At 31.7% G+C, this 18,626-nt stretch overlaps 2 protein-coding genes across 3 annotated transcripts in view; one reads left to right on the top strand and one right to left on the bottom strand.

Moving 5' to 3' along the window:
* The window catches only part of LOC127726921 (armadillo repeat-containing X-linked protein 4-like), a 40,193-nt gene extending 31,009 nt beyond the window's left edge, over window positions 1-9,184 (bottom strand). For both annotated transcript variants that reach the window (XM_052234308.1, XM_052234307.1), the window contains exon 1: window positions 9,054-9,184. In XM_052234308.1, the coding sequence (XP_052090268.1) occupies window positions 9,054-9,156 (103 nt within the window). In that variant the 5' untranslated portion in view covers window positions 9,157-9,184. The remainder of the gene's footprint in view (window positions 1-9,053) is intronic.
* Window positions 9,185-9,337: 153 nt separating this feature from the next.
* LOC127726927 (probable 28S ribosomal protein S25, mitochondrial) lies at window positions 9,338-18,254 on the top strand. Its single transcript, XM_052234315.1, has 4 exons — window positions 9,338-9,597; window positions 12,188-12,294; window positions 16,336-16,423; window positions 18,039-18,254. Exons 1-4 carry the CDS (start codon window positions 9,455-9,457, stop codon window positions 18,208-18,210), a joined length of 510 nt encoding a protein of 169 aa, XP_052090275.1. The 5' UTR covers window positions 9,338-9,454; the 3' UTR covers window positions 18,211-18,254.
* The last annotated feature ends 372 nt before the right edge of the window (window positions 18,255-18,626 follow it).

The following is an 18,626-nucleotide window of genomic DNA, read 5'->3' as shown; positions in this document are numbered from 1 at the left end:
ACTGCCCAAATTCAAACTCTATATGCGAGATTAATTCTAACCATTGTGTATGACTTAGAATTTGCATGAGACAAACTAAAGTAAGTGTTAAAATTATTTAATTTTGCAATTTTCCAAGTTATAAAGGGGCACAACTCTAGAAAGGTAAGAGACACAATGCCAAATTGCGAACTCTATCTGCCAGTTTTGGTTCTTAGCATTGTAGATGAGTTTTAAAAATTCAAATGAGAAGAACTTAAGTTAGAGTTTAGTAATGAAAATGAGAAGGAAGGACGGTCAAGGATAACACTTAACCCTGTCGCCTAGTGTTAAAAAAAAATGGTTATCTTTCCCCCAATTTTTACTTAGAATTGAATCTTTGGTTTGAACTGTTGGAATGGTTTGAAATTTCATTTTGGTTTACACCCCCTGAAAATTTCTGAATTTCATTAACGTAGGGGTTAACATGGTTAATAAACTAATTTATCAAATAAAATTGGCAGGAATGTCAGCTGTATGGAAGTTTGACAATTAATGACCCTTTTCTTGTTTCAATTTGATGATAACATGGATAAAGAATCTGACCAGAGCTTAGAATGACAAAGTTTCAATTTGATGATAACATGGATAAAGAATCTGACCAGAGCTTAGAATGACAAAGATGTTTGAAAGGTCAAACTTATTGCATTTCTCCACCCCTGTTTTTTTTGTGAGATTCATGTTGCTCAATCATCATGATCATTAGCTTCTATGTCCATTAACATTCATTGGTAATTATTTTTGGGCATATTTGTGTTTTTTCCTGAATATAAGACCTGGTAAAAATTGCTCAATCATCATGATCATTAGCTTCTATGTCCATTAACATTCATTGGTAATTATTTTTAGGCATATTTGTGTTTTTTCCTGAATATAAGACCTGCTAAAAATTTGAAAGAAATTTATAAAGGGTGGGGTATACAAATGTAGGATTTAGGATGTTGATTATAATCAATTCCACAACGAATCAAATGGAAATTGGTTTCCCAGTAACCAGACATGGGGTAATTGAAATATGTAATTGTAATTAACTGTAATTAATTACAATTTCTCAAGTAATTGAATGTAATGTGTAATTGATCATTTTTTCAATTACATGTAATTGAAAGTAATGAATTACATAGCCAAAATTGTCTGTAATTGACAATTACTTTTCAATTACAACTCAATTACATTTAAATTTTGGGTCCTAAAGATTGAATCTTGGGTGTTCTCAAAAAATGATTAAAAGCCACGACCTTAGTAGATATAATTAGCTGACAAAGCAAAGCCTACACAATACACTCTATGTAATTACACAACTATATGAGATTCTTTATTTTTATTGAATGAACAAAAAATTAAAAAGAAGAATTAAAAGATAGTAGAAACATGCCATAATTCCAGTTTAAAGGGACCATTTGTAAGTCACTGTCTTATACCTTTATCATGTTTATTAGCTTGTTACCTACATGTATATTCAGATAAATATTGTTAGACGTTGATTTAGCTTTAAAGGATATAGTCAATCAACAAATATAACCTCTGGTTATTTGTTTAATAATACACTATATAATAACTGTTTTTACAACAGTTATATTTGCTTGTTTTACAGGTGTTAATTTAGCCAATTAGTGAGAGATAATAAATTATACCTCTTGGTGAATGAATTATTTTAAATCAATTAATTGTGATTAAAACTAAATAGATATAAGAAGATGTGGTATGAGTGCCAATGAGACAACTCTCCATCCAAGTCAAAATTTATAAAAGTAAACCATTATAGGTCAAAGTACGTCTTTAACACGGAGCCTTGGCTCACACCCGAACAGCAAGCTATAAAGGGCCCCAAAAATTACTAGTGTAAAACCATTCAAACGGGAAAACCAACGGTCTAATCTATATAAAAAACGAGTAACGAGAAACACTTATGAAGCACATCAACAAACGACAACTACTGAACATCAGATTCCTGACTTAGGACAGGTGCAAACAATAGCAGCGGGTTTAAACGTTTTATGGTACCAAACCTTCACCCTTATCTGAAACAATAGTGTAACATCACAACATAGAAAGACACACTATAAAATATCAATTGAAATGGCTTAACTCAATCAAAAGATATATTAACACCAGTGAACATACACCTATACACAAAGTATATTTTTAAAAAATAAAAAATCATTTCAAAACCATTAAATTTAGGGCTCTCTTTTTGAATCATTTTCAATGAAATACATTAAAATATAAACTTTCAATAGGTAATTACAACAAATTTTAATATTTTCAAAAATATTGAATAAGGCTTTTTATCATTTTGAGCATTAAATTAAACCAGACCTCTAGTTCTACCGATTCCTGATAGGCAAAGTATTATGTGCAATTCTGATTTATGTATGTTTTTCCCGTAACACACCTGTCAAGGCTATAACTCTTTAGGGTTATTAGAGAAAAATAACATTCATTTGTTATTGTGGACTAAAAAATCAAAGAACTGTGATAACATATGTACATGATGTATGTTACATGTTTCAAAGGGCCAATATACATCATTTGTTTTGTTAAAATGTATACAAGTTCTATTGATATTATTATTGTCTTTATATATACTAAACTATAGAAAGATATAACAGTTCATAGTTTGCCAATCATGCATAGTACACCTATGTTATTACAGCTTCTCTACATCACTTCAAAGCATACTTGCCAACCTCTGACAATGAGAAATCATGTCATGACATGACATGACATGACATGACATGTCAAAAAGCGTGTGAAAACACGTGACGTAGATGCAGACTTTTTAATATGAACAATGTTCATAATTTCACATTATACAAATTTGTTAATATAAAAAACAATATTCTACTATAAACTTTTATTGTATTCAACAGTGGTCTGTTTTGCTGCTTTTAAAGCAACACCACTAAGTACAAATTCAAAACAACTGCCAGTTTGGTTACATTTACTTGATAACAAGGCACACAATATATCATTGTCAAGTTCTGATCAGAATTCAGTGTGAATTTCTTTATAATTGAAAATGCTCTCTCACAGTCAGAATTTATATTGGCTGAACTATAATAGCTCTATCAAGCTTTGAAAGAGTGTCATAACGTTTTTTTGCCATCTAAAATGTCATCTATTATCTCTGCCATTACTCCCAACAAACTATATATGTTGCTATTGCCTGGTCAAAACTAGGTAGTTTATCAGAAGACAGCTGGTACTATGAGAACTGATCCAACAGTTCCGTGATATTTCCATCCTCTATGGCCTGTGGAAATCTGTTGGCTAGATTTAATACTGAAAAAGAAAAATATTTCATTATTTGATTACCATTAAACACGTTAAATGCTTAATCAAATAGCTATATTGTAGTTCTCCTCTCACATGTATTGTTATGATTGCAACATAGGGTGTACAATGCGTTACTCGTCCCTCGATCATTTGTAATCGAACTCCCAAATATAATTTATAAATCTCAGTGAATCTTAGACGTACACATCGACATCGTTTTTACTTAACAATCGGCTCTTTAGACGACAGTACAGGTCCTGAAAGCGACCTCTTTCTGTGGACATTTCCCCTACGTAAATTTGAAAGAAAGAAAGTCACAAAATCGTAAAAACTAATCACAAACTACTTACCTTAAGTGCTTTTTGTTGTTCGTCCATATAGAAAAATAAACAATTACTTCGAAATTTTCGGCATTTATCGTCTTATAATGAAAAAAACCGAGAATCGTGATATCACTAACGACCAAAAAATCAAAACAACGAAAAAGCGTGTAATTGCGTGTAAAGTGGTGAAAAGCGTGTACACGCCAAGTGACAAAATCCTCGCGTGTAAACCGTTGAAAAAGCGTGTATTACACGCGAATATCATGTCAGTTGGCAACTATGCTTCAAAGCCTTTGCTCAGACACAAATCATGCTTAACCACAATGTATTTTAATTTATTGTAAGAAATAATGATCAAGGCATGTAATGAGGTTCTGCGCAAGCTTCCCAGTAATTCCCAAGAGACTCATATAATAAGTTACATGCCTTTAATAACTAAGCCTTGTTATTACAGCTAAGTTTATCCCTTAAAAGCCTTGTCTCATTGATTTACCATGGTTGATGAAAAATGTATTAATGTAATTTAAAAATTAGAAATCAAGGCTATGTAGTATTTAGCTTCTGCGCAAAGTTTCAAGAATTCCCAAGTGCCCACTAAAAATTAAAATATTTATGATTTATTTAACAAATAAAAAACATATGTTACTACAGATTTAGAAAATTTAAGGAATAAAGAGTAGACAACTCATGAAAGTATCTGTAATAACACATGTATGATATTTTCTCTAATAACCCTATAGAGTTATATCCCTGACTGCACACCAGATATTTAACTTTAACTGTTCTTTGGTAGTGGCTGAATCTGAAAATAGTTGCTGTAGATCTCATTTGTTATTGCTATAAAGCAATGTATGATACTTATGTACATATCATAAAATAGATGCATGTTTTCAATATTTTATCTAAACTTTCCTTTCAAAAGTAATTGATGTAATTAATTACATTTGCCATGTAATTGGAAAGTAATTAATTACATTGGTTAAAAAAGTCAAATGTAATGTGTAATTTAAATGAAGATTTTGTAATTGTAATTGAATGTAATTAATTACTTTCAAAAGTAATTGACCCCATGTCTGCCAGTAACAAAAACTTAGTTGGTTGAAAATTTGGAATTAACTTTAAAACATTTCATAAAAAATAAATTGCTTCGCCGAGCGCAGCTGGATACAACCGCAGAGGTCCAACCCTGAACAGTTGGGGCAAAAGAGGTCTTGATACAGGTCTGAATTTGGATTGTAATTAAATATTTGACACATAAATGGTTTCTGACACAGAATAACTGTAGTAAAAAAACTTAGAATTGGTTATCTGATTTGAATTTATATTCAATTTTTTGCTTTTGTGTAATACACTTTGCTGTTGCGAATTGACCCCCCCTCCTCCCCCCACAAAAAAAAAATAAAAAATATACCCCCTCCTTTTTTTTTGCTTTTGTGCAATACACTATGCTGTTGCATATTAACCCTCCCCCCCCCCCCCCCCCCCCACACACACACACACACACACACTTTTTTTTTGCAAAAAAAATAATATTTGAAGAATTTTTCTTTTTAATTTCTGAAATCTGAAATGAGAAAAAATTGACCCCCCACAATTTCTTTTCACCCCCCCCCCCACCCACCCCCCACAACCTTTTTCCCTCAAGATATGGTCATAATCTCAATTCAAATTTCCAATGGAGTTTGCAACCAGAATTACCCATTTAAATTTACCATAGTGCTAACTTAATCTATTTTATAATAGAATTTAAAATATGGAGTCAAATCTTTCATATGGATTTTTTTGTAAAAAAAAAAGATGCAACATTTGCAGATATTTTTACTGGTCTTCCTTAATATGCATTTCTTTAAATATAATTTAAAAGCAGTGCAAAGGAGGTAATCAAAACGTTGTATTTGGATTACCTCCCTTACACTGCTTTTAAATTGTCTTAATTGTTCATTAACCATTACTTTATACATAATTTAAAAGAAGTGTAAGGGAGTAATTCAAATGATGTATTTGAATTACCCCCCTTACACTGCTTTAAATTATGTTTTGTACTAAAGTATTTGTCCATTAACCAGGACACCCTTGTTTTTCCCCCTTTTTTGCCCTTAATTCCTAAACAGTTTGAGCCATAACCCCCTAAAGCAAATCCTAACCATCCCTTTGTGGTATGGAAACTTGTGGTATAATTTCAGAGAGATCCATACACCGTTCCAAAAGTTATTGTCTGGAAACTAGAAAAATGCTTATTTTTGGCCCCTTATTCCTTTACTTTTGGTACCATAACCCTCAAAATCAATCCCAACCTTCCTTTTGTGGTATTGAACCATATGGTAAAATTTCATAGAGATCCATTCACTTAAACTAAAGTTATTGTGCAAAAACCAATGTGTCTTCGGACGACGACAACGAAGACGCCAACGTCATACCAATAAACGACCGCAAAAAATGTTTGCGGTCATATAAAAATATCATGAATATGAAATTGAATAAATGGAGAATGTGTCCATGGGACACAGATGATGCCCACGCTTGCATAAACGTAATAAAAGGAACATTTCTCAAGAACAGTAAAAGAGAAGCCACACGAATTTGAACTTAACGTGATTTTTGAGGTTATAAGCATTGTGTATATGTTTCATAACATTCGGTTGAGGCAAACTGAAGTTAGAGAACGGAAACGTAAATTTCAGCAATTTTTCCATTTGTAAAGGGGCATTACTCTAGAATTGTAAAAGTGGTGCCACCCAAATTCAAACATAATCTTGTGTTTTGTGGTAATAAGCATTGTGTATAAGTTTCATAACATTTGGTTGAGGCAAACTAAAGTTAGAGAACTGAGTCCAATTTTGGGATGGACATACAGACGTATGGACAGACAAGGGTAACACTTAATGTTCCCTCCACTGTGGCGGGGACAAAAAAAATGAAAAACAATTATATGAACATTTTCAAACCACCACATCAAAAGAACTGAATAGACAATTAATTATCATTGATAATATATTAATTGAATAAACATGTTTTTTGACTTAAGCATGTTAAGGTAATTTGAATGTATTGGAAATAGAATGACAAGTTAAAAATAAATTGCTTCGCTGAGCGCAGCTGGATACAACCGCAGAGGTCCAACCCTGAACAGTTGGGGCAAAAATGGACACAATATTCGCGCTTGATACATGTCTGAATTTGGATTGTAATTAAATATTTGACACATAATAGGTTTCTAACACAGAATTACTGTAGTCAAAGAACTTATAATTGGTTATATAATTTTGAATTTATATTCAATTTTTTTGCTTTTGTGCAATACACTTGGCTGTTGCGAATTGACCCGCCCCCCAAAAAAAACAATTTACCCACTTTTTTGCTTTTGTGCAATACACTATGCTGTTGCTTATTGAACCCCCACTCCCGGCCTTTTTTTTTAGCAAAAAAAAAAATATTTGAACAAATTTTCTTTTTAATTTCTTAAATCTGAAACGAGAAAAAATTGTCCCCTCCCACAATTTCTTATATACCCCACCCCCCCATTTTAATTTTGTTTCACCTCCCCCCCTTTCCCTTTTTTCCAAAAAAAAGTCTTTCCCTCAAGATATGGTCATAATCTCTATTCAAATTTCTAATGGAGTTTGCAACCATAATTACCCATTTAACTACATCATAAAAGTCTTAAAATAGAAAATGACATACATAACCAAAGCTAAAATTGATATTAATTAAAAGTAACTTCTAAAGATAAATTGCCAGCTAATCAACTAGAGACAACACATTATTTCTTTATATATGATTTACAAGCAGTGTAAGGGAGGTAATCTAAAACAAACACAACATTGTTCTTTAAATGTATTTGAATTACCTCCCTTACACTGCTTTAAAATTGTATTAATTGTCCATTAACCAGGAAACCCTTGTTTTCCCCCTTTTTTACCCTAATTCCTAAATGGTTTGAGCCATAACCCCCCAAAGTAAATCCTAACCATTCCTTTGTGGTATGGGAACTTGTGGTATAATTTCAGAGAGATTCATACACTAAAACACAAGTTATTGTCTGGAAACTAGAAAAATGCTTATTTGGGCCCCTTTTTTGGCCCCTAATTCCTAAACTGTTGGGACCATAACCCCCAAAATCAATCCCAGCCTTCCTTCTCCTTTGGACAACAAGGACGTGATACCAATATACGACCTCAAATTTTTTTGTGGTCTTATAATTAGTGACGGACTAGCTGGTAAAGTAATCAAAATTTTAACATGTTTAATTATACTCTATATGGTACACCATTTTTGCCAACACAAGGGGGGTGCATCCTTATATCTGCCAATCAATCCATAGTGAATAAAAAAAAAACGGGTTTGAAAATATCACTTAAAACAATTTGACCATAGTCCATGCTTTCTATTCATTTTCTAAATGGATGCCTGCAACATATTTTAATTGCTCAGTTTTAATAGTTGAATTTATAGGGGCTGCATGGCGACAGTATGTAGATTTTACTTTTTGGAGTTAAATACTTCATCTGTTGATATATACTGTGAATGTTTTGTGTATATTAAAATATATTTAGGTACATGTCTCGTACATGTATGTTCAAAGATGTGCATTTTGAGAATCACTTCAAAGTTTATGAATTCTGTAATGCCTACAGTTTAAATTGAAAGTTTGTACAAATGTATGTATATATGAACAATGATGAATGTTACACATGTTATATGAGTGTATAAGAACTATAACAACAAACAAGTACAAGTAGTCAATTTTTTAACTGTAAAACCCACTATCCACATGATCCAACTGATTTTTTTTTTTATTTATTTATCTCAAATTATATGCATTTTAAGAATTCTACTTTTGATTTCTTATTTATTTTAAAATCAATACAATATTTGAGGACCTGGTCTTAGACAAGGCCAGTAATACATGTACATGATCTTCCAAATCGTGCTTCAACCCGGAAAATATTGACATAAAAAAGTAAATATCTTCCATGTTAAAATGTCTCATGACACGCTTAATTTCCCCCAATGATCATAATTATGATCACAGCCATAGGTCAACCGAAGCCTGATGTCATTAAATAGAAATTGGAACATCGTGTATGGGTATTATTGTCAAGTGTCAAACACACCACTTTCACTACCTTTACTTTAAGCATCAAGACGGAGACAAGAGCCTAAAATTTAATAATTTGTCTTCGCGTCTTTTTAATTTTTGTATAGTTAACTGTTTCTTATACTATAACTTTGTTGTGACCCAAACAAATAAAGAATGTCGCCATGAGGAGTACATCATTCCCATCCTCTATTAAAGATGTCAAGGCATATATGTCTTTTCCCTTTTGAAATTTGAAATGGCATCACAAAATTTTCAAGGACAAAAAGGAACTTTGAATTAGAATCAAGGAATAATTTTCAGTTAAAATAAAAATTAAACAAGAATTCCAAGACCTGTCTTTTTTCTTGTCTTTTTCATGAGATAGCGCAAAGTCAAAATTGCGCTGATAGCAAAAACTGTCCCTGCCAATAACACACGTGCGCTTGTTGAAACCATTTTCTTGTCGTCTGTATGTCGTAAAGTTCACCATTTGCATTGCACGGGAAGAATTAATTTTCTGCTTTGAAAGGACAAAATATTTTTTCAAAATGCGAAAATATAAAATTTCTTACTTCTTAACATTGATAATAATTCGCTTTTCTATCTTAAGATGTAATTTTATATGTTGTAATATGTATATTTTGTGGCAATTACCGTAATCCAATAACTTCCTGTTTCAAGGAGAATACAAAATTTTTAGAATAATAGAAAAAAATGTTATAAACACTCGTAACAGAATTAAAAAAGGCCAGTTATGCCTTTTATGAAAGGAAGAGCGCCTGTTAGGCGTACAATGAAATATCTCCAAGATGGTGCACTGCATTTGAAAAGTGAAATTCAAGTTATGACATTAAATTACAATATCGGATCCGGTCAGCAGGTTCACAGAGGAGCATTGTAATTTTTATTTTTGTCTCAGTTGAATGAATGTCTAGAAAATTGATTGTGTTTTTTTTTTTTTTTTTCCTTCTGTAAAACATTTGTTTTCATTTTATGGGGCAGGTACTTGGTTAATACTAGTAGCTGAATAGTGCTACCCCATCCTGATTTGTCCCAAGTCAGGAACCTGTAATTCAGTGGTTGTCGTTTGTTTATGTGTTACATATTTGTTTTTCGTTCATTTTTTGTACATAAATTAGGCCGTTAGTTTTTTCGTTTGAATTGTTTTACATTGTCATTTCAGGTCCTTTTATAGCTGACTGTGCGGTATGGGCTTTGCTCATTGTTGAAGGCCGTACGGTGACCTATAGTTGTTAATTTCTGTGTCATTTGGTCTCTTGTGGAGAGTTGTCTCATTGGCAATCATACCACATCTTCTTTTTTATATGATTAGCTCTTTAAGGGATATCCTCGCTGATTGGAAGTGTGTTGCCCTAATTTGAAATGAAAGAAAAAACTCACAAGCTTGAAGCAAATATGCACTGTGACAGTAAATATTCTTTACTTATTTGCAAACAGTCGGATACACTGAAATGATGAAAAGCCTTAGAAACGTGATCAATCTGTTGAATTCCTTATTGTTACCAGATTTGGTAATATAAATACATGAAGATATGCTTGTAAGTTCGTGACCTTTATCTTGGAAGGTGGTTTTTGCATCAATGTATAAGTCAGGCCTATTGTATTATTTATTTGAACATTAATTAACAGATGATAATAAATTTGAGATCAAATAAAAAATAAATATCTTGAAAAAAAAAAAATCATGTTTATAACTTTATATGCCCCTCTATATTCAGCTACATTGTAGCTATGACATTGGTGATTATTTCAGCGTAAACAGTATTTTTTTCATTATAAATGTTTCAGGATTTTTTTTTCATGGTAATGAAAAATGTATCCCTCAGGAAATGTAAAGCCTTACCTTTTTCCAAGATTACCCTTAAATTCATCAAGGCTAAGCTTAAAAGTGAACTCCAAAAAAGAAGTGTCCATTTAGGTCATATCATACCACTATCCCCTAAGAAAAGCGTTAAAGCATTCCTGTTATGCAATCTTATGTGAGAAGGCAAGAAATTTTTATATAAAAGAGTATATGATTTCCCAAATTTTATACCGGAAGAACTTACAATTTCCCACAAATTTTATTATCATTTTGAAATTTGTATGTATACATTGTACACGTATAGCTGATAACAAAAAAATATGATAATATTCAGATAACATAAACAAATATGCATGCCTGGAACTCACCAGGTAGCACCTGCCTTCTATTGCTTAATCATTAAGTTGACTTTGTGAGTACATTTTGTAACTCAAAGTTGACTAAATCAGACATTTGATCATGTTGATTTGTGGCTGCTAAACACACAAAACAGGAAAAAGAAGGGGAATATATATATGAGCTGTACTTCTTTATAATGGTTGCAAAGATTCAAATTACATTACATTACACCACCAATTTAAACATGTTGAAAAAAAAGTTATTTAATAATTTTTGTTGTTGTTTAAAAATTGCATTTTCAATGCTTCTTTCTGGAAATTATAAAGTCAAACATGAATAAAAAAAATGAATGGTCCCTTTGCCATTCAGATCGAAATCATGACATGAAAAAATGTTTATAAATTAAGAAAATGTAAAAAATATAAATCTGTAGTTGTTTCAGTTACTTTAAACTGGGACATGTAAACGATCGTTTTTGTAGTGTATAATTTATACATCGTTTGATGTGTTTGAGCTTTTGATTTTGCCATTTGATTAGGGACTTTCTGTTTTGAATTTTCCTCGACGTTTTGTATTTTTGTGATTTTACTTTTTATTTACAAATCAAGACGTTTTGAAAGAATTGAAATAATTGTATGTCTTATCTTATTCAAGCATGTCTAGTATCAAACTAATTGAGAACAGTAACCCAACAATCAATATCTATTTATAAATTTCAATATGCGATGGCCATTGATTTATTTATCATAAAATATATTCCTCAAAATTTTATGGCTTTTCTCTGACAGATAATATGAAGTTTCTTTATTTTTCAGAGATTTTATGTTTTGGCATCAGAAATGAAAACAGTCAAATTTGGCCATTGGAAATTACACTAGTGTCAGTTAATTATGAAGCTGTAAATGAAAAATATATAAACTAACTTTTAGTTAAACAACTAAAAGTAAGAGAAAAAGTATACCTACTGTGCTATATTGTACATAATCTCTCTTATAAGAAAAGATTGAGAGGGATAGTAATGAAATCAAGTTTTTAAAATTATCTAGGCATTTTAATTAAAAGCTTAATATAATAAAAATGTAACTTATTTTCATTTGTAATAATTCATATATATATGTATACTAAAATGCAGGTCTTTTTTTATTTTATACAATATAACCAACATGGCAGTTGTAAGTAAATGTAACATTACGTCGCAAACGCGAAAGGTGAATCAATCTAATATCGCGCGCTTACCACAGCGCTATAAAAAAATCCTGGGGAGAACATTGCTCAAAATTTTATAGCTTTTCTCAGATAATATGAAGTTTCTTTATTTTTCAGAGATTTTGTGTTTTGGCATCTACCTCAACTGTTGTACAAAAATCCACATACTCAATTTGTTACCTTTAAGAACTTGACACCAACTCCTGTTTTCCAGTTTTTCTTCAGTAAGTACATTTCTTGATAGAAAATAATGCTTTAACTTGTTAGAAGATACCAAGATAAAGCTTTGTCTTAGATAGACAGACATGGCTTCAACTTGCTTAAAGTATTCCCCACATCTAAATATGTATATTACCATATAGTGGGTATTTTTCCTGGGTGAGAAATTTTGTGATTTAGGGGCAACAAAATATATGAATAATATTTTTGTGGATACTGAAATGGTTGCAGTTAAAACAAAATGCATTTAAACAAGTGTCTAATCTATTGTTATGGTTAAATGATTTTTTTACCTGAATGATGTCTAATTTTTATTGATTTGGGGATGTACGGGGGCGGGTGGGCAGCTGCTAAACAGTGTCCGTTCATTAACATGAAAACGCTTTGACAAAATCTTTTCAAATTTAGATATCTTGTTTCCTGTGACTAAATTAAGGTCAAGTTCAATTTTCATGATTTTAGCTGGTCTCCTTGTTGAGTTGTAGACCTTTCAATGGCAAAAGTGATTTTTATTATATGATTTTTTTATTTTGAGTTATTTCCCTTTGAACAGAAATGGTGTAATTAATAAGTATATGGATAGATTAATTTCTACTAGAACACACCCGTGACATCGCGGGTCAATGATTGAATTGTAGCCCCTTTTTTGTCTGAATTTTTAGTATTCGTATTGCCATCTGATAGAGTCATGCTGATTGTAATATAAGGTACACAGTATTTTCTGTTTTCAAAATCTTTCTGTTTAGACCCATCCTGGTTTTTTTACTACAACCGGGAATGCTGGTTCATGCCATTGAGAGCGGATGTTGACATATTTGCAGAGATAATTCTTCAACATCTTTGAAATTGCTTTGTCAAATTTGTTTCAGGAATTTAAGTATGTCTTTACCGGTTTTCTGTTCGTTGCAATGGCATTTGTGTGGCACCCGGGGGACCTTGTCCCTCATTGTGTATATAATTGGTTTTTATAATTTATTGCATTGTACTTATTGTTTTAACCCGTCCCAGGCTGTGAAACTGGGTAGGCAAAAGCTCATACTAAATCTGAACCGATACAGTGTGTTAAATGTCCTCCTTTAGAGACCTTAACACAATGACCCATTGTAGTGCTCTTTTTAAAGGAGGAAAATACAGAACATACTACACACAATTTGTATAATAGATTTTTACAATTATCTAAATACACACATTTGTACATCTAAACCTGTATTTAAATTTTGGATTTTTTGGGCCCAGTTTTCAAGTTGTTCCAAATCAGGGTCAAAAATTAAACTTTGTTTGATTTCAACAAAAATTGAATTTATGGGGTTCTTTGAAATGCCGAATCTAACCATGTATTTAGAGATTTTGGATTTTAGGTTCTTTTATCAAATTGGTCCACATTGAGGTCCAAAGGGTCCTAAATTAAACTTTTGTTTGATTTCATCAAAAATTGAATTCTTTGGGTTCTTTGAGATGCTGATTCTAACAATGTATTAAGATTTTGGATATTGGACCATAATAGGTAAATGTCCAATTTCAAATTTTTCAGTTCTTTGACACATTCATTTTTTGTCACAAACCTATGCTGTGTCAAATATTCAATCACAATCCAAATTCAGAGCTGATTTAAGCTTAAATGTTGTGTCCATACTTGCTTAACTGTTCAGGGTGTGACCTCTGCAGGAAAATCCGGTTTGCTGTCACTCTGACAGCCTCTTGTTTTTATTATATTCTGATACAGTCAATCAATAGAATATTTATTACAGGTGAACAAACGTCTTGTAAATGTTACAGTTGATTAGTTACAAAATTGACCAGACTTTGGATGTAATAATTAGATTATAAATTATCCAGAGTACCTTACACTCTTAAATGATTTGATACAAATTAATAAAGGTAAACAATTTAATTAGAATTCACAACATCATTTTATAAAATACATGTAGGTACAATGCCCAATGAGAATACCAATGAGTCAACCATGGAGTTTGAATTTTTTAGTCTTAGTAAATCTGTATTTATGATATGGTTTAAAACATGCTAGGTAAATTTTCTAACAAATCGTAATACATGAGAGGTATCAAACTTGTCAGAAATCCACCAAAAATATTAAGTACAAATTTATCAAAATTTAGATCAACTATGACCAATGTAGAAACAGTCTTTTAGAAGATTCATTGTAGCTTAAAGACTCTATGGTTTTGATTACTGTAAACAGGGAAATTTTCTGGCAGTTTTATTTTCCCTATTTTCGCAGTAATAATTGAAACGCGAAAATTTCAAGGGAACTCAATTCATAAGATGAAGACCATACATGTACGTATATGAATAGGAAATGATGTAGATGACCACTGTATAACACCGAATTTACAGACAAAAGATCTGTACCTCATATCATAACTGTATTTTTAAATGAAAAGCAATGTAAGAAATCATGTCTTTAACTCAAGTTAATCGTATCAACATGGAAGACATCTCAAATAAGCAGACATTACAGATATTGTTATGTAAACAACACTCTTTACAAATATGTAAATGACATCTGTCAATCAGTTTTAAAAGTATTACCTTGTTGAATCTGCGACGCAGATAGATCAGATCAAAAGATTGATTAATTAGCATTAATCCTGACAGCATTTTATTTTATTTCACTCTTAATTAGGTCTTCTTTTCTGTTATTGTGTATATGTTTTTACAAGCAAACATTACACAACTTTTAATCTCCTTTAACATTAATGAACCGAAAAACGAAAGCTTTCTGATTGATTTTATCACTTGATTTACGATACATGTAAAACTGTTCACTTTCGAAATCATTTAAGAAAATATTTATATAGGCCACAAGAAAATCGCGAATTTAAAATGGCGCGAATTTAGATTGTGTTAATAAATCGCGAAATAAAGACGGCGCGAAAATCACCCGGTTTACAGTATTTCAAGTTTCCTTTTAACACCAGGGTATGCTAATGATTGATTCTGTAACTTCTACAGCTTTAGGAAATCAGAACAACTTAATAGTGACTTTAGAAAGGCTCCATCAACTGAAACCATTTGTGATGGTAATTTATTCACACATCATTTGCCTCTATTAACAGAGGCAGAGAAAGCCATGACAAAGTCATAAGTTGAAGAAAAACAGACAACCCCACAGCATAAGAAAACATTGAAAACACTACACTGAAACTAAAGATTGAGTAAGGTGCTTTGTAGGGTCAGCAATTTCTACTCCCCTAGTGCCATATTACTCTTGTAGAAATACATCGATGGGTCATATCAAGTGATTAGGCATGATACAATAGGTGATTAGATCTCTCATCTTTGAACTTGAGGCTTTACAGAGCCTGTGTTGCTCACCAGAGTCTATGTGCATCTTCAATAATGGCCATTCTCCAACATTATAGACTTGAATATAATTCATGACTAAAATTCTATTTTTTGCTGATCATTCTATCTCTTTCTACACGTAACACTAAAACAACACTAAATTCATAAATTATGAAGTGAATTATCCTTCACTCAAACTTGACAGGTAATTTAAAAACAACTAAAACATTTTAAAAGGAAACAAGGGATAAACCTATGTGTTCCTGAAGAGAAAGTTGTACCTGCTCCACTTGTGACACCCATTGTGTTGCTAATTACATAGTGTAAAAATAAAATCTGGAAGGGATATTCCTTAAATGAGAATTTATTCCACCTTATAACAGTATACAAAGGATTAAGAGCCAATTTTCAGAATATTAATTATAAATACATACCAGTATTTTATAGGCAGTATACACATTTAGTCATTTCAAGTTAAATTCTGAAAAGTTATCTTCCCTTGTTAAAATCTAAGAATATATATTATACAATAGGAATATTGCTTAATATTTGCCAGTCAAGGTTATAATTGAGATCGTTACCCTAGGCTAGCAAAGATGAGATTATAGGTGAACAATACAGGTACCTTTGATTCATAAAAACGCATAAATAATAAAATGTTCATGGGATAAAAAACATATAAATCATGAAAATAACAAACTGTCTGTCAATCATTGGTTTTGATAATTTTTGTTTTACAGGTAATGGAAAGAAATTAGTTATTGATGTTGATTCTCATTCAAAAGATGAAATTCATTCATTTATTAGAAGTACATTGTGTAAAACAGAGTAAGTATAGATTAAGGTCATTGGTGAGAGGTCATCACCCCTATTTTAGTCAAATATACAGGGAGATTTTCCCTTTGAACTACATCATTAATTGAGGCCATATAGATTTTTGGCATCTGTTTTGTAAGTGCTATAATAATTTTGATTTCTGGGATTGAAGTTAAACTTTTTACAAAATGTTGATGAATTTTGGCTGTGTCTGGTAAGTGATCCAGGTAATACCAACTATTGTACTTGTGTCTCTTCCAAATGTATACATCTATGTGTTAAGACATATTAGTTTGTTGCTGATTCAGTTCATTACAAAAGTGAACAATGTCCTAAAACGTACATAGAAATGGAGCAAAACATGAAAGAATTATCTCAAATAAGGTGTAGTTACTCCCTTACATCTATTTATTATCCAAATTGGTTGTGGGGGTAATATATATAGCAAGACACAGACTTTCTCATTATAAAAACTTTTGCCCTAGCAAACATGTTTAACCATGCCACATTCTGTATGTGCCTGTCCCAAGACAGGAGCCTGTAATTAAGTGGTTGTCTTTTGTTGCTGTATACATTGTATATCAAATTTGTTTTTTCGTTAATTGTTTTGTACATAAATCAGGCCATTAATTTTCTCGCTTGAATTGTTTTACCTTTGTCATTTCTGGGCCTTTTATAGCTAACTATGCTGTATGGGTTTTGCTCATTGTTGAAGGCCGTATGGTGACCTACAAATGTATAGTTCTAAGTCATTTGGTCTCTGGTGGAGAGTTGTCTCATTGGCAAGCATACCACATCCTCTTATTTTTATATTGAAAATAGTACTTCATTCCATGAGTAGTTGTGAATTTTTTTATTTTGTTTGATATCAGACTGATTTCTGGGGATATTTATAGCAAAATGTGAACTATGCAATTTCTTCATATGGGAAAGTCTATGCAAATATCAAATATTTTACATTGGAATAGAATCCAACCTGCAACACAAACATTTGAAACACAAAATTTCTAACAGCTAACATTGAATTAATGGAGCATAATTTTACAGAAATGTATGAATCAATAGTGAATTCTACAACTATCCACTTTGTTTCCAATTTTAATAAAATTGAGAATGGAAATGGGGAATGTGTCAAAGATACAACAACCTAACCAAAGAGCAGAAAACAGCCCAAGTTAGAATTTCTTGCAAAGAGGAAAATTCATTGGTAGGATAAACTATGTTAACCATGTGAATCGAGTGTGCTTTGATGTACATAAACAGGAATTTGCATTGTGCTATCTTATATTAACTATAAATGTTTAATGAACTTGCATAGTCTAAATGATTGCCAGATTCCACACAATACACCTTGCTCATTACAAGTGTTTTGTATAAGCAGGGTTATGGAATGTAAAGTTCAAGTAATATTCTTTCTTTGTTATTATAATATTCACACAACAATTCAACTACAATCTAATTGATGCATTTACACATTGTTGAACGTTTGGTTATAAAAAGCATGTACTGCCAAAAGAATTCCATGCAACTTTTATACTTCATCTAGTTTCACTTTACTCTAAACAAAGTAAAGATAGTGAAAGTATCTACATTGGATATGTTATGTAACAGTTATTTTCTTTTACAGAAAGGAAGTAGAAGAAGAAGAAACAAAAGATGAGAAGAATCCAGCATTATTTGGACTTGGTTCTGATAGTAAAAAGTGTATATGTCAGATACCAGGACAGGTTCCCTGTTCTGGTGCTGTGATTTTACCTCCTCAAATTAGAGGCAGACATAGATATACCAAAGAATCATAAACACCACATTTTCTCTTTTTTTATTAAATGTCTTTTTTACTCTACTTCTGTTGTGTTAATATATATACAGGTGGGTTTAATGTTGAAAAGATTAGAAAAGGTTCCATTATGTCTATCCAATAAATACTCTTATAGGTCAACATGGAATATCAATAGGTCAGCCATCTTGGCTAGCCAAGGGTTATGATACAGTCCCCTCCTCTCCACCCTTGGCAGATTAACCCTTTCACCGATAGCCACCCTGACAGAAACTACTCTGAGACGATGGCTTCCATGGCTATTGTGACACAAGTGGGAGAACTTCATATTAAATATCAATAAAAACTTGTCTGTAGTTATTTATGTCTTTATTTTATTCACTTACACCATGGACACGGTTTTGTTTATATTTTAATAAATTTTTTGTCAGAAAAAAA

This window comes from Mytilus californianus, unplaced genomic scaffold (genome assembly GCF_021869535.1).
Source record: "Mytilus californianus isolate M0D057914Y unplaced genomic scaffold, xbMytCali1.0.p SCAF_19, whole genome shotgun sequence".
NCBI lineage: Eukaryota > Metazoa > Mollusca > Bivalvia > Mytilida > Mytilidae > Mytilus > Mytilus californianus.
The sequence above is the reverse complement of the archived record's forward strand: the minus strand, read 5'-3'. Positions and strand labels throughout refer to the sequence as shown.

Bases quoted from the DNA above. Each gene is read 5' to 3' on its own strand.
- LOC127726927 (XM_052234315.1), top strand. From the start codon at position 9,455: ATGCCTTTTATGAAAGGAAGAGCGCCTGTTAGGCGTACAATGAAATAT. The intron at 9,598-12,187 runs GTAATTTTTATT...TTTATTTTTCAG, and splicing joins CAGGTTCACAGAGGAGCATT to AGATTTTGTGTTTTGGCATC. The intron at 16,424-18,038 runs GTAAGTATAGAT...TTTCTTTTACAG, and splicing joins AGTACATTGTGTAAAACAGA to AAAGGAAGTAGAAGAAGAAG.